This window comes from Physeter macrocephalus, chromosome 6 (genome assembly GCF_002837175.3).
Source record: "Physeter macrocephalus isolate SW-GA chromosome 6, ASM283717v5, whole genome shotgun sequence".
Taxonomy (NCBI): domain Eukaryota; kingdom Metazoa; phylum Chordata; class Mammalia; order Artiodactyla; family Physeteridae; genus Physeter; species Physeter macrocephalus.
Genome location: NC_041219.1, coordinates 76232301 through 76254557, shown reverse-complemented (window position 1 = coordinate 76254557; position 22257 = coordinate 76232301). Strand labels below are relative to the sequence as shown.

The window sequence follows — 22257 nt, the reverse complement described above, 5'->3', positions numbered from 1 at the left end:
AAAGGAAAGAAATTGGGTCATTTGTAGAGACATGGATGGACCTAGAGACTGTCATACAGAGTGAAGTAAGTCAGGAAAGAGAAAAACAAATATCGTATATTAACGTATTTATATGTGGAATCCAGAAAAGTGGTACAGATGAACCGGTTTGCAAAAATAGAGACACAGATGTAGAGAACAAACATATGGACACCAAGAGGGGAAAGTGGCAGGGGGTGATGGTGGTGGGATGAATTGGGAGATTGGGATTGACATATATACACTAATATGTATAAAACATAACTAATAAGAACTTGCAGTATAAAAAAATAAAATAAAATTCAAAAAAAGAAAAAAGAAAGAAAACAAAGAGGCTGGTAACTTCAGAGGGAATGTATAGCATGTATTTGATTTTAGCAAGGAGACGGAAATCAAAACAAAACAAAACTAGGTTTTCAAATGACTACATTTTCTCTAAGCTTTACTAGGTATGGAATTCTCTTTAAGTAACTCTTCTAAGAAAACATTTAAAAAAATAGTTTTTGTTCTCAAGCCCAATTCCATCATGGAATTGCTCAAATCGCAGGCTTTTCTGGAACTTGCTAAGTATTGGCAAGTTTTATTTCTTCAAACCTTTTCAAACTGGCTGGATCATTCATTCGGAAGCAACTAGACCCAGGATTCGTCTTCACCACATTAAAATATTTGTCATCTTTCCGTCAATGTGCGGCAAGACACAGTTGTTATGGCTGTCCTGCCAGTTAAGCCCATTTAAGGTTTTCTAACTGAAGCTTCAAATGGCATCTGTTCTTCATCATCTTAATCTGTGGTCATTTTCCTGAAAGGCCAAAGATGGCCAATTCATCCTTCCACTGGAAATCAATACGCCTCTAACCTCATGTGGCCCAGATTTTATGAATAACATCCATGGTTTCATTCAGAAATGTTCCACCTTCCTTTGAATCTTGGAAAAATAGAGATCATTCTGTACTCTGCTTTCCAGATGGTTCTGTCTTCAGCCATCATTCAGCAATGAACCAGAAGGCTGTTTATTAGAAAAGTCCTAGGGAAACGCTCTCACTGGTGCAGTGACAGGGATCATAGCTTTCTCATCAGATACCACTGCAAATGGAGATTCTGACAGGTTAAGCAATGACAGGCATTTCCTGGGTTGCACAGACTTGAAAGATTTTCCATTAAAGAAAGATTTTGGTAATAAGTTGATCGAACATTTCTGATGCTGGTTTATATTCAGCTTAGACTCATGGGATGCCGCCCCCACTCGTAGATTCTACAATCAGCATCATAGTATCTTTACTGCATGTTCATCCATCTATTTATTCTACTCTTCATTTATCAATTCATCTTATTTTTTGATGCATTTCAAAATAAATAGCAGACACGCATATATTTCTCCCTAAATACTTTAGCATGCTTACTTTAACTAAAGTTAAGCATTTGTTTACAGTATTTTTTCTTTCATGACATAATTTATAAACAAGAAAATTTGCAAATTTTACATGAATGTTTGTTAAGTTTGGACAAATGAATATATCTATGTAACCCAAACCTCTATCAAGATGTAGAACTTTACCCTCACCCTAGAAACTTCTCTCATGTCTCCTACCAGTTAATTTCCACCTCTGTTCCATTTACAACAGTTCTGATTATTTTCCACAATAATTTTTTTTCCCACAACAGTAGTTTTGACTGTTCTATGATTTCATTAGAATGGAATCATACAATATGTATTCTCATGTAAGGTTTCTTTTATTCAATATAATGTTTTTTGAGATTCAGCTGTTATTGTATGTGTCAATAGTTCATTCCTTTTTTATTTTTGAGTTACACTCTATTGTATAAATAAGTCACTTTTTGTTGATTTATTCTCCTACTGATGGACACCTGATCTATTTCCAATTTCTGGCTAATATGAATAGAGCTGCTATAAATATTCTTATACAAGTCTTTTTAAAGATTAGTCTTTGCTATCTCTGGTAACATCTAAAAGTAAAATTTTGGGGTCACAGATAGCTGTGTCTTTAGTTTTATAATAAACTTTCAGACCTCTTTTTTTCCAGAGTAATTGTACAGCAATGTAAGAGTGTAAGAAAATTCCAGTTGCTCCATGTCTTCACCAACACTTAATATTGTCAGTCTTTTTAATTTTGGCTTTTCTGATAGCTCTATTCATTGTGACTTTAATTTACATTTCTTTCCTGGCTAATAACGTCAAGCACTTCTGATATGTGCTAATTGGTCATTCATGTACATTATTAGTATAGTGTCTGTTCAAAAGTTTTTCCCATTTTTTAAATTGGACTGCTTGTCCTTTTACTATAAAGTTGTATAGTTTCTTTATATTCTAAATGCCAACCTTGTGAATATTTTCTCTAGGCTAGCCTACTCATTTTTTGTAGTGGCATCTTTTGTTGTATATCAGTTTTACATTTTGGTAAAATCTAAGTTATCTATCTTACATTATTGAGTCACTGCTTTCTGTGTTCTTTCTGAGAAACCATTGCTTAAACGAAAGTAATAAGTATGTTCTTCTGTTTTCCTTTTAAATTCTAATTAATTTTGGGTGTGGTGTGAGAAAGCAGTCAAGATTTTTTTCCTGCATATGGAATCAGTTGTTCCAGCACTATTTGTTAAAAATCCACACTTTGCTCCATCGAATTTCTTTGGCAACTTTGTGGAAAATTGAATGTCTACATAAGTGTGGGTTTAGTTTGGAGCATTCTATTTTATTTTTTTGATCTATCTCTTTATAGTTTGGCCAATACCATACCGTTTTTATTACTGCACATTGTAATAAGTCTTGAAATAAGATAATGTATATCCTATAATTTTGTTCTTTTTCAGGCTTGCTTTGAATATTCCAGGTCCATTGCAGTGCCATGTATATTTTATAACCAGCTTTTAAGTGTCTATGAGAACCCTGACTGGGATTGTGTTGACTCTATAGATTAACTTGAAGAGAATTAATATCTTTATGATATTGAGTATTCTAATCTATGAACATGATATCTCTCCATTTATTTTGGTCTTCTTTTGATTCTTTTGGCAATATTGTGTTATTTTCAGTGATAACATTCTGCATGACTTTTGTTAAATTTATTCCTAAAGGCTTTCTGTTATTTGATGTTACTGTAAATGATATGCTACGTTCACTTTCAATTATTTTATCTTGACATATAAAAAATAAAATTGGTTTTTATTTTATTTATTTATTTCTGTTTAAGACAGATAACATGGAAAAAACATCTATATGTTAAGTACAAAAAGGACATAAAATTGTATACACAGTAGAATAACAACCATGTAAACACACTAAAAATCTATGCACAAGAAATGTCTAGAGCAACACCAAACACCAAAAGATTAGCAGTGGTAACATTTGGGTGGCAAACTGATTCTTTTTAAAATTCCCAGATTTTTCTTAATAAGCATTAATTATGATTGCAATGGTTTCTTTCTTAAAAAAAAAAAAAAACAACAAATACTCCACTGGCTGGTGGTCAAGCAGTGCAGCGTCACTGTTGCATATAAATCAGAGGCTTTGGCCCCGACTCTTGAGAGCGTGGTGCGCCCCCCACCCCCAGGAGGCCTTAAGCACCTCTGGCTCCCACTGAGGGTGTCCTTGCAGCCCTGGTGCTCCTCAGCCTCTCTGACCCACAGACTCTTTTCTCCCTTAATTCTGCCTTTTCCCACTACCACATCATCTTCGGTCACTTCCAGCTGCATCTTTCCCTCTCCTTCCCAACTCAGGAGCCAGCTCTGCAGCCACAGGTCGCCGTAAATAGAAGCGGTGCGGTGCATAATTTCAAAGGACATGGTGCCTCAGCTTTGGACACACAGGAGCTCAATACAAATCATTTTCCTGCTGATAGACAAGTCATGCATGGTGGCTGCTCTGGGTACAGATATGTTAATTACGCAGGCTTTCTTGTTAACCTACGGTTCCAAGTACTTTCTCTGAACAGTTATTCCTACCATGAATTTTCTACCCTGGAAAGCCAGGGGTGGGCAGTAATAGCTCAGATCACTTGGTTTCTAAAAGTCCCTCCACTCTGAGAATGTAGAGCTATACAATGTGTGGCACCTCAGAAGCTGCAGATGCCAGCCTATGTCTGGGAAAGATGTATGCCCCTTGCTTTTAAGGTTGAGGAACAAGCCAAAAAGTAATTGCTAAAAAAGCAAAACAAAACAGTAATTGCTAGCAATTCACAGCCTATTCCTGCTGCTGAACAGAGGCAGTAGTGGCTTGCTTTCCCCACGAGCAGCTAGGTACTCTTGGGAAAGTCAAACATAACCTTGTTGAGCCTGTTGCTGGATCTGCAGGGAATGTGTTACTCACTTAGACGTTTGGGAACTTAGTGAGATAACATGTCACTTGTCCTGCTCTTAGAAGGCCATGCAGGGGAAAAGGCAATGAGCTACCTGCAGCTCATCTCAACCCCAATCAGGAATCCTCCCTCTCCCAAGAGAAGGCAAGGAAAAGAAGTAAGAAAGCAGACATACCAGGTAAACAGGAGTGACCTATAATTGGCAAAGAAGCCTCAGACAAGCTGAAAATGCTCTGGTTCCAGCATCCTGTCCCCAAATGCTGGGAGGCAGACACAAAAGGCATGCAAAAGTGACTGTCACACACATACAGGCGCAGACAGAGCATCACTGGGCAAAAAGGGGGCTAATACTGCAAAGAAGACCCCAACTTGTGGCTTGAGGAACACAAGGGAGTCATTCCAAGACCCTCACTTAGCTGCCTTGGAGACAGTGAATACTCAAAAGCTTTGCTTTTGTTCAGTCTCCCAAAGGGAAAAAGGTGAGAAGGAAGACTAACACTTGTGGCGAACACTATTAGCAAGGATGCAGTCTTTCTCCTGGGACATGGGACTCCATCTCCTTCAGCTGAACTCTGATACTTAAAAAAATATATATATATATATATATACACACACACACACACATGCATACCTATATGTATGCACACACATATATGTATATATCTATGCACATACACGATATATTTAAATGAAGGTGTACACACAGTGTGCTAAAATACAAACAACAGAAATCCCAAGTCATATATAAAAAGGCTAAATATAACATATAACACAAGCCTAGAGCCAGCTCTTGGTTGGGAACTGGGGAAGGGGTGGTATCATCTGAAGACTACGTACACAACTTGTGGTCGGCAGGGAAGGCATCAGTATAGACTCACTCCACCATACTGGCCCACAGGAAAGCACGATGTAGCTCATATACCAAAATAGATGCCCACCTTGCTTTTGTCTACAACCAAACTTGGCAGGCACCCAGAAGGACTGTGGGTTTGTTTTGATGACAGGGCACCACATCAAGCTGCTGTTAAACCTCCCAGCCCTAGAAACTCACCTGCTACCCCTCCTCCCTCCCTTTCAGACTCTTGGCCCTTTTTCCCACCCAACACCCAGAGCCTGAGGCACACCCAGATCACGCACCCTCACATGACTAACTTGCAAGGCTTCCTGGCAGGCAAGGTCCTTCTGTATCTGTCCCTTTCTGATCCTAAGATATATGGAGACATTTCTGTAAATGCTTGGCACCTAAGTAACATGACGGTTGTGGATAATGCCACAATGACACAGAGAGACCCAGTAACAAGACATGCAGGGTGAGGGCAAGGGGCACTGAGCTGCCCTAGCATCTCAAAACCAGAACTGCGGCTTCCTATGCATTTATGGGGGTGGGAGAAGGAATGTGCAGAATTAACTTCACCGACTCCTCAGCAGCAAATACATTCAAAACTGAAGGTGTCTTGAGGGCCCCACTATACCCTAATCACGAGTCTGGTCACTCCTCTGGAGGAGCTCGGTGCAGTGACAGCTGGAAAATCGGAGTGCCGATTGAATCTGCTGCATCAAGAGTCCTTTTGAAGAAGTTTGGCAAAGTAATTTTTTTCTTTTGAGCAAATGCGCAGCACATCCTTGGGAAGGCCATGTGGAAGGCTGCTCTCCAGCCCAGTCAAATGATCCAATCTCACTATTATCTTAGTTCCCTCTGAGTTTCTTTCTTACTGGCCACCCTCGCTGTACAGAAAACAGCCAAGCACCATGCAGGTCAGTCATCGATGGTGGGCAACCAGAGGCCATGTTGGAACAAGCACCGGCAAAAGTCATGAACTTGGGGTTGACCTGCAAACAGGTGATGGGGCCTGTGTGTTTGTCATCCAACACAGCTACTTTTTTTTTGTTTTTTTGTTTTTTTTTTTGCGGTACGTGGGGCTGTCACTGCTGTGGCCTCTCCCGTTGCGGAGCGCAGGCTCCGGACGCGCAGGCTCAGCGGCCATGGCTCACGGGCCCAGCCGCTCCGCGGCATGTGGGATCCTCCCAGACCGGGGCACGAACCGGCGTCCCTTGCATCGGCAGGCGGACTCTCAACCACTGCGCCACCAGGGAAGCCCCCAACACAGCTACTTTTATACCACTCTCTCCATTCCAGGCATGGATCTTGCCATCCTCTGTACCAATCATAATAAACTGCGATTCTGGAGTAAACGAGGCCTCCAGTGTGACGGCTTTGCTGCTGGCATAACCCCCAAACGTATGCATCACCACTCGCTTGACTGCATCGATCAGACGGATGAAGCTGCCATTGGTGGAGATGAGGATGAGTTTGCCATCATTGCTGAACTTAACTCCAGTCCACTCGCAAGTCCGATCATACTGCATCTTAAATGTCGCAAAGGGCCCCTTATCGAAAGAGCGAAGATCGTAAAGTTTGACCATTTCAGAACTGACACCTGCAGTAAGAATTAATCCTTCTGGATCAAAAGAACAAACTGGTTTGCCCTGTAGATGCATGAGACCCTGGCAGTTAGGAGACTGGAGATCCCAGAGCCGAATGGTCTTATGAAGAGACCCAGAAATGAAAGTGTCATCTACAGGTGACATGGACAAGGCCACCACCCTTTTGCTATGTCCAGGAAAGTATCTGATGTATTTTTCGTCATGAAAGGACAGGTAACTGATAGTGTCGTCTGTTTTGTTAGGGCTGTAAACGACTGTGTTTGCTGCATGAGAGCATCTGATGAGGTCCACGCCATATTTCTTACTGTACAGGGTTCTCTTTGGTTTGCCCTCCTGGCAGTCACAGAGCACGAGGGAGTCGTCGTCACTGCTCGAGATGACCGTCTCGCCGTTGGGGCTGAAGTCGAAGCAGTTAATCTTGTCCAAGTTCTCGCGGAACACCTTGGCGACATGGAAGTTCCGCAGCACGCTGTCGCTCAGCTTCATGGCGGCGAATGCTGGAGGTGGCGGCGGCTAAAATGGATTTTTATATTTTAACCTTTGTTCTATGGCCTTTCTATTTTTTAAAATTAATATTTATTTATTTATGGCTGCACTGGGTCTTAGTTGCAGTGTGAGGGATCTTCATTGCAGTATGTGGGATCTTTCACTGCGGGGTGTAGGGTTCTTCGTTGGGGAGCATGGGCTTCTCTCTAGTTGTGACATGCGGGCTCTTTAGATATGGCTTGTGTGCTCAGTAGTTGTGGTGTGGGCTTAGTTGCCCTGCGGCATGTGGGATCTTAGTTCCCCGACCAGGGATCGAACCTGCGTCCCCTGCATTGGAAAGCAGATTCTTAACCACTGGATCACCAGGGAAGTCCCTATTCTAAGACCTTTCTGAATCCATTTACTAGTTGTAGAAATTATTTTGTAGGTTCCTTAGGATTTTCTGTATGCCCAATGATGTCTGAAAATAGTATCAGTTTTGTTTCTTCTTTTCCAGTCTACATGCCTGATTTCTCTTATTCTTCTATTACAACTTTAGAATTACATTTCAAAAAATACTCAGTGAGTGATGATGGAAGTGGACATCCTGATCTTAGGGGTAAAGAATTAACTTTACCATTATGTGTAATGTGAGTTGTACAGTTTTTGTAGTTGTCCTTCATTAGATTGAGGAGTTTCTTTTTAATACTTGTTTGCTGAGAGCTCTTTTCATGAGTAGCTGCTGAACTCATTAGCTAATTTTTCTGCAACTATTGAAATGATGTTTTTTCTCCTTTATTGTGTTAATATGGTGAACTCCACTGATTGATTTTCAGAGATTCAACCAATCCTGCATTTGTGGGATAAACCCTACTAGGACCTGATGTATTATTCCTTTTATATATTACTGGATTTACTTGTGAAATATTTTGTTAAGAAATTTTGTGTCTAAAGGTAAAATAGATAGCTAGTGGGAAGCAGCCACATAGCACAGGGAGATCAGCTCGGTGCTTTGTGACCACCTAGAGGGGTGGGATAGGGAGGGTGGGAGACGCAAGAGGGAGGAGATATGGGGATATATGTATATGTATAGCTGATTCACTTTGCTATACAGCAGAAACTAACACACCATTGTAAAGCAATTATACTCCAATAAAGATGTTTAAAAAAAAAGAAATTTTGCGTCTATATTAAGAAAGTATATTGTCCTGTAAGTTTCTTCCTTCACCTTTTTGGAAATATCTTCTTAAGTTGTAATAAGATTTTACTAGCAGACTTATTCCCTCAGCAGATGTCCTCTGGAGAATCAATGGTCAGAATTGTATCCTATGTTCACCCCATATCAACTGGTGACAAAGGGATGGTTTCCTAAGCTTGATTTAGACTATTAAGGATACACTTCTGAGAGAGGGGCTGCTACTAAAGCTATGTGGAAAGGGTGACTCCCCAGTCAAAGTCACAAGTTGTTTTGGAGAGGGAAAAGGAACAGCTCTTACAATACATCCACAAAAGATATTATTACTATCATCCCCTTTGACAGAAGGGGAAAAAATAGTTTAAGAGGTTAAATAGCCAAAGGTACACAGCCTGCAAGTAGAAGACCCAGAATTATGGCATAATGAAAACAGTATGACTACAGGTGCCAAGAAACTTGTTATAACCTAGTTATATCAAGAAGTAACTCTGGGACCTGTAGCTATTCGCCAAAACCCTCAGGAGCTCAGTCTCCCCATCTCAAAATTAAGCTCTAAAATAAGTTCTAGGAATCACAAATTTCACTCTCAAAGACAGATTTCCACGGCACGTGTCCCCAAATTTTATTGAATTGATTAATGAACCATTTCTGACCTGAAATATCAGGAACTAAATGTCACTATCAATTCTGTTGGAAAATAAAGCAACTAGAATATTGGTTTTGTGTAAGAAACCTGGAGCAAGAAGAGCTGAAGTTTGGAAACTAAGTTTACATGATATTCCATCTTCATTTTCTTTTTAAAAGATCTTATGATTTACATAGTTTTAAAACTTCTACTACCTTGTAATTAAATACATGTAAAGAATTAACAAGAGATTTAAAGTTATGAAGGAGACATGATGGTAGTGAAAAAACTTAAGCATAACTCAGTTTGAATCTTGATTCTGCCTCTTCCTAAAAGAGTAAGGACAAGTCACTTAACTTACTGACTCTCCGATGCTTCATTAGAAGAGGCGTGAGAAAGTCTGGTGAAGATGAAAAAAGCTACCTCTCAAAGTTATATGAAAATGATGAGATAATATATGTAAAATTAACAGCAAAATATATGTACATAGAAGGTGCTCAATAATTGCTTGTCACTCTCCCAATATGACTTATGAATGATGATTATAAATGTGCTTCCTTGTGAAGTGGATATTTCTAAGCTAGTCTGGATAACTTAGACTATGTGAGGCTTTGACTACTGTATATTTTGATGAAAACTGAGACTCCTCTCCAAGCCTTAAATTAATCCAGACATAAGAGAGGGGTTAAGGGAGGGAGCTGTAACAATAGGAATTGCATCTTTATGATTTTCTGCGATGTGCCTTGCTCTCACTCCTTTCTGATCCAGGTACTTGAGAACTTCTTCCTTAATGAGGTTTTTCATCTTCTACACAGTTATAATTTTACTCCCAGGAAGATTTACATAGATGTGAAAGAAAAATTCTACCTGAAAGGTTAAAGTCCCAGATAATAGAGCAAACCTTAACCCTACACGTGGTTACTGAATTTAGGAATTTGGGAAGGCTTATTAATACCCTCCCTAATTCTTCTTCATCCACTGATTTATGCTTGAATTCTCTGTTTCATACTTAATAACTCTTAAATTACATATATAAAATCTCTGTGGCAACAGTGGAAGAGGTTAACCAGAATTTTGCAATTACCCATGAGGTGAGGAGGTACAAGTAGATTTTAAAGAGGATTAAAGGAAAGCTTTAGAACACTGAAGGGGGTAGAGTGTGGGAACCAAAGACAAATTTCATCTGGAGATTTGTCCAGAACTAATCCTTATATGTAACCCATCACAACAGTTTACACGTTTTCTATTCCTCTGGTAGCCAGTAGTTGAATTGGATTCTTTGCTTCTTTTTTCAAGAGAATAGCTACCAACCAATACATGTTCCTAGCTCATCTTTTATTACTCTCCTATAGAAACCAAGGTGACTTCCTTGCTAGTCTCAAAATATGCTTTATACTTTCTTACTTCTACATGATTGCTCAGAGTATGTCCTACCCAGAAAGCCCTCACTGTCCACTGAAATCTTGCTCATTGTTCAGTGCCATTTTGCCATTTCAAATACTCCCTTCTTTGTTCATCTCTCTTTGTGTCACTAAACATATATTACCTAGGATGGCAGATATTTTGTTAACAGCTCTAATAAATCATAAGGTACTTTATCTCAGAGAGTAACAATTAGCTATCTCTGTAGTACCCTCCACGACAACTTTCACATTATAGGCACTTCATTTTTAATCTATTTGTTTAGTTTTTATTCTGTTTGTAAAATAAATATAGAATAAATTTGTAGCCTAAATTAACAAATGGAGTAATACTGTGCCTTGAAAAATCACTGACCTGAACAAACTGAAAATTTCCTAAATCCCTTCTAGTACCATCACCAAATGGTATGTATACGTTTTTTGGGGAATAGCTCACTTTTGACATTTTGTGTTTGAGTTGTTGCTGTTAGTATATTTTAGAGATCTCATGGAAAATAATAAATGAAGGACAGTATTCTAGATAGAAAACAAGAAGTCTGAGCACTGGGTACTAAAATATATGATGGCCAGTAATTTATTTCATTAACTTTCTCAGAGAGCTAAATTGCTAATCTTGGTTACTTGCTATGACTGATGTTTGTTGGTTTTATTGTAGCAACTCTTCCATCTGTTGATGGCCAGTAGTTAAATTGGATTCTTCTTTCTTTGCCCAAAGAGTAGACGACGTAATAAAAGTGTGGTGTTTCTATATAATATTAATAATATCTCCTGTTTTTTTTTTTGGTATGTCATTTGCTCCAACCAAGAAGACTCATAGTTAGTGTTGCCTGTCCTTCACTGAAATTAATTCAAAAAAGATCCACCCTAAATGGAAGAGCCACTCTGTCAAAAGACAAGAGATGACCATGGATCAGAGGACTATTTGTAGTTCAATGGTTTTGAGATTAATACAAAGACATGTTATTCCTGAGTCCTGTTGAAGTCTAAAGACATTGCCAATGCACTAAATTGTAGACAGTCTGATAAAATAATTATGAACAAAATATCACTGGGAGACTATCAATTTTTAAAAAAAATTTAATACAGATACATGGTAATTTTCAATTTTTACTCCCTTTGGAGCATATATATCCTGACACTAAAATTTCAAGTGACTTAGGCTTTGCATTTAAAAAAATAGATTCCTTTCTGTTATGTCTCTGATGTAGGTATTTCTCACCCACAGAACCTAGAATTCGATGATTTTCAGGAGCTAGGAATAAAATAATTGCTAAAGATTCTACCAAGGTCCAAAATTGTTCTTGAATTAAAGGGATGCTAAGCCTAACTAAAGTGAAGAAGAATTTCCATCCAATACATTTCAGAAGTGTAGGGTTTCTAATTTACCCCTCTGCAATTGACAGTTCTTTGAGACTGCGTGAGCCCCCAAAAAGAAGGCTGGAAAAAGCCAAATTAAAGGGCAAGACATCTTAGATCACTCCAAGAATCCAAAATGAAACTGCCTTCTGTAGCTCCACCCAACAAATGGAGATTTTCCAGTTACAAAATTTCATCCAATCTCTTTTCAAAATCCTAACCTACACATTTTGTATTTCACTTCTTCCTCTTGTACAGGCTTAGATTTCCCTCAGATCTGTGATTCTGTCTTTATTTCAAAAACTCAGGATTCCTTACTGTCTGAAGACTGATTTAATGATTTACGAATGATCTTCTTTTGCCAGGTTGTCAACAAATTGTCCAAGACTGTGTTCCTGAAATAGCCGAAATCATTTTCAGGCCAAACTCCATAGACATTACATTTTATTATCCTAGAAAGAACCGCAAGACATTAGTCACTGCTAGTTGCATTCCTATGTTATGAAAGACTTTTATTACTTCTGTTTCTATATTTACAAGAGTGCCCGAGTTTTCCCAACATTATTTAGACAACAAATCAGCATGCTCCTATACTATCATCCATTCTGTACCCAAAAGACTCTGATTAGTAAGGTAGACATTTCAGAAGTGCCTAGTTCTGAGTCAGCTGAAGCTTCATGCATTCATTACCTCGCGCTTGTGGTTGTGGCCAGGACAAAATATTTTAGTTCCTTAATCTCAGAGGCTTGTGACTCTGGGAATCCACCAGCAATGACCCTCGGCTCAGTCTTCTATAAGTGATCATTCCTGTGAACAATCTCTTTCCATTTCATCACAGTCTTCTTGGAAGGTCCTCAACAATATGGTCAAGCCTGTAGTGAAAAACATATATACCACTTTACTCATCTGAAGTGAAGACTCAGTAAAAGTATATGCACTTTTCTGCTCTGCCTTTTCACACTTGCATTTATACTGTGATCATTTTTATTATCCTTATACTTTTAAAATATGAGTTGAGTAGTATGTAATATTTTAAAACGTGACTATAGAACAATTAAACATCTCTGGTTTTATAGGGTTTAAAATGTTTTTAACATAGAATTACACTGTGTATCTTCTTTTTTTAAAAAAAATTGGGGTATATTTGCTTTACAATGTTGTGTTAGTTTCTGCCGTACAACAAAGTGAATCAGCTATGAGTATACATATATCCCCTCCCTCTTGGACCTCCCTCCCACCCAACCATATCCCACCCATCTAGGTTACCACATAGCACCGAGCTGAGCTCCCTGTGCTATACAGCTTGTTCATACTAGCTATTTGTTTTACACATGGTAGTGTGTAAAATACTAGCTATACTAGCTATTTGTTTTCCACATGGTAGTGTATATATGTCAATCCCAATCTCCCAATTCTTCACCCCTTCCCCCACCCCGTGTGTCCTCATGTCTGCCCTCTATGTCTGCATCTCTATTCCTGCCCTGCAAATAGGTTCATCTGTGCCATTTTTCTAGATTCCATATACATAGACAGATGAATGGATAAAGAAGATGTGGTACATATATGCAATGGAATATTACTCAGCCATAAAAAGGAACAAAACTGAGTCATTTGTAGAGACGTGGATGGACCTAGGATCTGTCATACAGAGTGAAGTAAGTCAGAAAGAGAAAAACAAATATCATATATTAACACATATATGTGGAATGTGTATCTTATTCTTAATGATGCTTTGGTTGTTTGTTTTTGACCTTATCTTGGGTATGTATATCAAAGTGATAACATAGGTTCTTTAATTTTCTCTTTATCTCATCTCATATTTATCCTGAGGCTCTTTGGGAGTAGAATTGAAAGAAAATAGAAGCAGGAGCTTAGCAGGTTTTCTAAGCAGCAGTTTATTGGTTCTATAGCATAAAAGAGGAGAAAGGCTGTAGGCATTGATTTACAGGGCTGGCTCTCTTGGCACTGGCTGAGCAGAGTTTCTCTGGGCTATAGGACAGGCCTGAGCATATGTGGCACATATGGCTTCATGGAGACAGTTGAGAGAATAGTAGGCACTCCTCACTTTTATAGACACTCACACTTTTAGTGCAGTAGTTCCATAGGTACTCACACTCTTAGTGTAGTACTCACACTCTTTTCACTTTCTGCTCCAGGGCTTTCTTTAACTCTGCAGGAGCCTATAAGATGAGCTTGGTCCATGCACAAGCTCAGTCCAGAAATTCAGAGTAGTTAATACTCATCAACAAATATGGGATGTGAGCTGGTATGTAAGGATTACTACCTCCCATTCTTTATACCATTAAGTGACAATTCTAGTAAATATTTTGAATGCGTCCCTTGACATCTCCTTACCCACAGTAGAGACTTTGATAATGCTCTCATATTTTCTCCTCCTTCCTTGTCTCACTCTCCCCATTACTTCACTCTTGTATCCTGGGATTGTATCTTAAATGAAATATCCTTGTCCAAGTCTTTGTCTCAGCCTCTGCTTTCAGGGAGCCCAAAGTAAGTGAGTTGGCACAGAAGTGATCCTTAAAAGACAATTCTCAGAATTGGATTATAGAAATGGTTCACTCACCAGTGAGAAGCAATTATAGATGGCATTGCTGATGATAAGTGGAGAGGTGATAATCTCTAGGGTGGTTATAACTGCTGGCAAGTTATAGCATTACAAGTACTAAGATGCCCACCTGTGTTGGATTCAGAGGAGGTACAGATATGAGTAGAAGGAATGGTATATAGCAGGGGTTGGCCTGCTGTAAGCTGTTGGCTAAAGCTGATCCATTGCCTAATTTTGCTCATAAAGGGTTACTGAAACACAGTCATGTGCATTTATTTACATGTTGTCTGTGGCTGTTTTTATGCTACGTTTAGTAGTTGCAACAGAGACCATATGTCTAACAGCCTAAAATATTTACTCTCTGACTTCTTACAAAAAAAGTTGGCTGATTTCTAGTGTATAGCATGGGTTAATCTCAGCTAGACTGGATTGCATGCTATTGACTGCATGTCTATCTCTAGAGTTGCCCGAAGAATAGTACTGATCCTTGACCAAAGCCACAGAATCTACTAATTGAGAGGAACTGTACTTCGCAAACATGAGTCTGTGAGTTGTTTGAGGACAGGATATAATTACTTGTTAGCATTGTATAATAATAATATTTGGATTTACCAATTATGACTTTGCAGCTGATTTTAGTAGAACATGGTGGGAGGGTTTCAATGTTTGAGGCAGGTCATTTGGCTGGAATTCCTTAAAAGACAATTCTCAGAATTGGATTATAGAAATGGTTCACTCACCAGTGAGAAGCAATTATAGATGGCATTGCTGATGATAAGTGGAGAGGTGATAATCTCTAGGGTGGTTATAACTGCTGGCAAGTTATAGCATTACAAGTACTAAGATGCCCACCTGTGTTGGATTCAGAGGAGGTACAGATATGAGTAGAAGGAATGGTATATAGCAGGGGTTGGCCTGCTGTAAGCTGTTGGCTAAAGCTGATCCATTGCCTAATTTTGCTCATAAAGGGTTACTGAAACACAGTCATGTGCATTTATTTACATGTTGTCTGTGGCTGTTTTTATGCTACGTTTAGTAGTTGCAACAGAGACCATATGTCTAACAGCCTAAAATATTTACTCTCTGACTTCTTACAAAAAAAGTTGGCTGATTTCTAGTGTATAGCATGGGTTAATCTCAGCTAGACTGGATTGCATGCTATTGACTGCATGTCTATCTCTAGAGTTGCCCGAAGAATAGTACTGATCCTTGACCAAAGCCACAGAATCTACTAATTGAGAGGAACTGTACTTCGCAAACATGAGTCTGTGAGTTGTTTGAGGACAGGATATAATTACTTGTTAGCATTGTATAATAATAATATTTGGATTTACCAATTATGACTTTGCAGCTGATTTTTTTTTTGGCCACAAATATTTTTTTTTTTTTTTTTTAACATCTTTATTGGAGTATAACTGTTTTACAATAGTGTGTTAGTTTCTCCTTTACAACAAAGTGAATCAGTTATACATATATAGATGGCATTGCTGATGATAAGTGGAGAGGTGATAATCTCTAGGGTGGTTATAACTGCTGGCAAGTTATAGCATTACAAGTACTAAGATGCCCACCTGTGTTGGATTCAGAGGAGGTACAGATATGAGTAGAAGGAATGGTATATAGCAGGGGTTGGCCTGCTGTAAGCTGTTGGCTAAAGCTGATCCATTGCCTAATTTTGCTCATAAAGGGTTACTGAAACACAGTCATGTGCATTTATTTACATGTTGTCTGTGGCTGTTTTTATGCTACGTTTAGTAGTTGCAACAGAGACCATATGTCTAACAGCCTAAAATATTTACTCTCTGACTTCTTACAAAAAAAGTTGGCTGATTTCTAGTGTATAGCATGGGTTAATCTCAGCTAGACTGGATTGCATGCTATTGACTGCATGTCTATCTCTAGAGTTGCCCGAAGAATAGTACTGATCCTTGACCAAAGCCACAGAATCTACTAATTGAGAGGAACTGTACTTCGCAAACATGAGTCTGTGAGTTGTTTGAGGACAGGATATAATTACTTGTTAGCATTGTATAATAATAATATTTGGATTTACCAATTATGACTTTGCAGCTGATTTTAGTAGAACATGGTGGGAGGGTTTCAATGTTTGAGGCTGGTCACATGGCTGGAATGTGGTTACATAAATAACTTAATAAATAAGATCCCTTGAGCATAAGCTAGTGCCATAAGTGTCAGGAGTGGAATGACTGAAAAGATCTTTGACTAACCTTTATCTTGGACTTCTCAGTCTTCTGAACTATGAAAATAAATTTCTGCTGTTTAAGCCACTCAGTGTGGTACTTTGTTCTAGCAGCCTGAGAGGACTAATACAGATGAGAAAAGAGATGAAAATGAACTTTTTGTGTCTGAAATGGTTACTAAGTCATCCTTGGTTTGAAGTGGTAAAGACATTGTGCTATGTGATGGGGGAAAACTTATCAATGGTACTTAAGGATGATAGATATGGAGCCTAGGGAAATAGGAAGATGGATTAAAAGGGATGTATAGATTGACAGCAAAGTGCCAAAGAGTTTTGTTAATCATTTCATTGCTAGTGAAGAGACACCAGAAATTAAGTTTATTTTTGCACTTTGGTCAGAAAGTGAAGCTCCAACCAAGGGAATCTGAGTGACTGTGATCTTTGAGAGGAAAGCTACTCCTGTTTGACCTCTAGTTACAAAAAGCATGGTTTACATGGGAAATGTTGTAGGACAAGAGAACATGGGGACCAGAGGATATACAGTTAAGAAATTGAATCACTTTATTGATGGGTATAAGCAGTTCCCTGGGGAGTCATTGTTAATCTGTTACTTAGAATTATTTACCACTCCATCAGCTGGGGTGGATTCCCCAGCTCTGGATACTGCTGAATGGAAAATATGTTTTGGTTAATACCAGAACTACAATTAGCAGCCATTTTTGCAGAGATGAAAATCTCACAGGAGGGACAAACATTCAACCTGTTGTATTGGACTAAAGGAGGAGCACAACATACCTGAAAGGAAGAGAGCTACCCCACCCCATCTGACTAAACTTGGTCACATAGCAGCAAATGACTTACTACTGAATGCATAAGAGAGTCCCATGTCTTTACCTTTTAAATCCCATCCCATATAAATGAGAATGGGCGAGGAATCAGGCACTATCAAGACTACTATTGCTTCCAGAAATATGGGTCAGATAGTGTAATTACTTAGGGACAAAGACGGTTGATTTAAAATAAATGATAGTTGGAAGGTAAAATAATCGCAGCCACTAAGTTTTGGAGTATTTTGTCATGCAGTAATATGCAGCACTTATATAATGAATACAGTATCCCATGCTGGATTAAAATGTGGGGTTTTTGTCAGGCTTCAGTATGAGACTCACAGTTTTTACCTCTAGAGATGTGGAAGAAGGTTATGTTTTCTCTGGCAGAGAATTCCCCATCATTTGAGAAGCAGGTCCTTGTGTTGTACTGGACCCTAGAAAAGACCAAGTTTCATGTCATAGGGCACCAAGCAAGTTACCATAAACCCAAGATGCCCATCATGACCTGGATAGTATCAGACCCATGAGGTTACAAGACTCGATGGACACAGCAGCAATGCATTGTACATATCTGAGATTGGGCCTGGACAGATCTAGGAGGCACCAGTAAATTCTTTGAATTGGTAACCTGGCCTCTCATGACACCCACATTTATTGTAGAAATGCTTCTTCCTCAACTCATAGTATGCCTCACAGAAGGTTTCCTAAGGCCAACTGGTAGAAGTGGGAGAAACTGGGAACTAGTTCACAGATGGGTTTATAAACATATTCTAGCTTTAATTGGAATGCTTCAGAACTTTAGCCCCACTCAGAGATGTCCTGAAAGATAGTGGTGGGGTCATCTACCAAATGGGAAAATCTTTGAGTGGTACACTTGGCATCCTCTTTGTGTAGCTCATGGTAAGGATGCAAATGGAATGCTGACCAGTGGCCAGTAGCTTGGAAGGAGCAAGATCCAGGACAAGGAGATCTGAGGAAGCAGCATGAAGATGGATTTTTTGGGGGGAATGGACACTTTGTGTGAGGACTTTGTATTAACATTAGTGCCCACAGAGAGAATCCACTACAGAGAAGGCCAAATAATACAGTAGATTTCAGCTAGTTTCTATTCTCAGGCTCCTCATCATTGCACAGAGGATCCATTAAGGTAGCTATGGTGGCAGTGATGGGGGTTATGCATGGGTAAAGCATAGGATCCCTCTAATTAAGACTGATTTAGTTATTGCCATGGCTGAATGTCCAATCTGCCAGTGAAGAGGCCAACACTGGGCTCCTAATATGATACAACCAACCATCTACTTGAAAGCAAATTGGTTATATCAGATCCCTTCTACCCTAAAAAGTGCACTGATTTATCTCTAACAAAATTATCTAGTCTGGATTTGGATTTGCCTTATCTACCCATAATACCTTGGCCGGCACCACCATTTGAGAGCTTATAGAATAAGTCATCTATCAGCATGATACCCTACACATGTTATTTCTGGCCAAATGATCTGTTTTATGACAAAAGAGGTACAACACTGGGTGCATGGCAATGAACTCTACTCATCTTACCCATACGTATCTCAGCAGCCTGATGCAGATGACATATTAGAATGGTGGAATGTCCAGTTAAAAGCTCAACTAAGGTTCCAGCTTGGGGCTAACACTGGCCGATCATTGGCTTGGGGTGCTGTCCTCTAGGATACAGTATTATATTGAATCAACAGTATATATGTGGGAGCTATATCCTCAACAGGTAGACTAGATGGGTCGAACAACCAAGAGATGGTAGTAGGGTTAGGACCTCTCACCATCACTTTCAGATGCTACTTGTGGAATTTGTGCTATCTTCATAACACTAATTTCTGCTTGATCAGAGGTTCTAGTTCCTAGGGAGAAAAAGCTTTTACCAGAGAACAGAGTAAGAATTCCATTGGTTCTATATGCCATCGGAACAGCAGGCACAAAATGAAATGCCTAAAAAGATGGCAGTGATTAGTCTGATTTCTAGGGAGAGCCAAGGTTGTTTCTACTTAAGTTGAGGATGATGTCTGGAACTCAGGGAAATCTCTGGGTGCATCTCTTGCTATTTCCATGCCCAGTGTTAATAATGAATGACAATTACAGCATTCGCTTCCTGATAAGAGGGAGACAACTAAGGGCTTAGATGTCTCAGGGATGATGATCTACATGTCTTCTCCAAGACGTATTGATCAGTTGGAGTACTGACCAAAAAAAAGTGAGAAATATCTAAAATGGATAGTGGGGGAGGGAGATAATGAATATTAATTCTTGCTTTGGGGTCAGTTGTAACAACAAGGATGTCAGTTTTTTCACCTAATCTCCTTTTCTTAAGACTTTGCTGATACTGTAGCTGGTCACACCTTTGAAGCAGACCGTGTGATATATTGGATTTAATGGAGAGCTTGAGCAGATTGGAGGGATGTGGGAGGTGGGTTGTATCAGACAACTCATGTACAATTTCATATATTCTAAGCCTACATTTTGCACCAGCCATTATCGTAGCAACCATATCTGCTCAGATTTTGATAAGCTTCATGAAATTGAAACTTGACCATGCCTCATCTTGAGCTTCATGGTATGTACCTCTTGCTTTCTGCTCTATGGTTTCTCTGAAGTCAGAGTACGGGATATCTATGGGTATTAGTTCAACACCCACAGTATGCAATTAGAAACTGCAGGAGAGTTAGGTTGGTGGGGCCACACTTGACCAATGGAATATGGGAGCTAATGTATAACTTTTTCTGTTGTCTCCTGGGCAGTTAGCTCTGAGACATATTTCATAAGGTTCTTTGGACAGTACCATAATATTGAACAACAATTGCCTGAAGCAGTGGCCAAGTTTATAATACATGCTTCAGTTGTTTTTGCTCTTGCCTTGTTGAGTTTCCCGTCCCTCACGCCTGTTTCCTGGTTTACATTCTCAAATAAACCACCTGCATGTAAGGCTTTATCTCAAAGTCAGCTTTAAGAGAGAAATACGTGCTAGAATTATTTCTCTATATGCCTTTCTCCCTAATGCACTGTAAGTTTCTTGAGGGTAGGGACCACTCGGTGCTCAACTGATGTTTCTTGAATTAATTGAATCAAGAAAAATTCAACATACATAAATATTTTCCATATATGGCCTTGGTCTGATTTATTCTTTCAACAGAGTAAAACATAAATATCCAAGGAAACAAGTTATTTTAAAAGGGAAGATTACTTGTTAAAACAAATTTGGCTCTCTTTACTATGGTCAACTGTCAAGTCTATGAGGCAAGGGACAGTTAGATAGGTCAATAGAAGATGGAATATCTGAAAACTGGCTGCCATGATGTGGCTTCACTTAAGAAATAATTAAGCATCATAAAATAATTAAAATGGAAAGAAAACTACCAGTCACTAGAGTTAGGTGGTCTAATTACAATAATATATGCCATTTATTGAGAACCAAGTATTCATAGGCACTTTTCTCAGTGTTCTCCATGTATTCTCTCAGTTAATTCTCGTAATCACATACAATAGAGACTTACGGGTCTTATATATGTGGAAACTGAGGTATGGAAATATTAAGTAACTTGCCCAAGTTCACACACAGGAAAAATGAATTAAGACATGACCTCAGACTCTCTACTCTAGGACATCTCCACCACTGTAGTATAGCTTGAAGACACGTGAGTTGTCTATTCAATCTTCACATGGGCTCAAGGTCATATCTAAAAAGCTGATTTAGTATCCCTTTTAAATTTCTGGCCCAAGATTCCTGACTCTATATGCCAGATCAAGCAAAAACAATATTGCATACAAATTAAAAGGTAATAAGAGTGAACCTAGATATGGGATACAGAGAAGCCCTAGTGCATGCTTTATTTTTTACTAGGACATCTAATAGTAAAGGTACAAATGAAGTAGTACGCAAAAGGTTTGTACTTAGATCTGTCTGTGTTCTGAGTTTGTGCTTTGGTGCAGTCTACCACATGAGTATAATTTGATAGGAAATATATAGCCATGAATACTTTAAACAAATTATCTAGCCTTCTGTGCTTTAGTTTTCTTCAGTTGTCATGTGTTTACCTGCTCTCCATTTAACCACAGGGTTCTTACAAGGTTAAAAAGAATGTGATTTGAGAAGGCTGAAAGTCCTATTTAAGTGTTTAGCGCTATTAATCATTACTTTCCATCATTAAATTTCTTACGCATCTGCTATATGACCCCACACTGTCCACTGTATAAGATCATCTTTCCTATAATTAAAATAGTCCTCAAACCAAAAATGTTATTGTTTGAGGATATGTTATTATGACCCTTTGGATTAATGCAATATTTTCAGAGATGACACAATGAAAGAATGCTTAAACCTCTGAGAATGCATAAGTGTTTTCTTTTCCTAGCTTTTGATATTAAAGAAGCTATTGAGTGCTCTGGACAAACGCTCCTTTTGGGTGAGGTTCATAGCTTTATTGGTTCAGTTTTTCTCTTGGAAACTTTGTGATGGTTTGTGTAACCAGAATCTTTAGACCACTTGTTCATGATGTAGGAACAAGGTCAAGTGTAGCTCTTGGTCAAGTTCCTATTTGTGTTCCAACCCAATTTAGCTGCCATAAAATGGTCAGGCTACTCTCAAACTGAAACATGGGCAATCTCCATACAAATGCTACAGAAGGATACTGTGCCTCTGTGTTCCCTTCACACCAGGGAAGAATGGCAAAAGGGAGGAAATCACTTCAGTGGGGAGAGAAATAGATTATTATTAGACTTATTGGAAATCAAATTGAGGCTAAATCATAAGAGGAGTGTGAACTCTAAAGGGCAGGATTGGATTTTCTTTATTTCTTTAATCC

At 38.9% G+C, this 22257-nt stretch overlaps 1 protein-coding gene across 1 annotated transcript; it reads right to left on the bottom strand.

Moving 5' to 3' along the window:
• Positions 1-6084: 6084 nt before the first annotated feature.
• LOC102991018 (WD repeat-containing protein 82-like) lies at positions 6085-7259 on the bottom strand. The gene is given in 3 exon segments (XM_055085718.1): positions 6085-6110; positions 6113-6210; positions 6433-7259. Coding segments are annotated over 3 exon segments (951 nt in total).
• Between the last annotated feature and the right edge of the window lie 14998 nt (positions 7260-22257).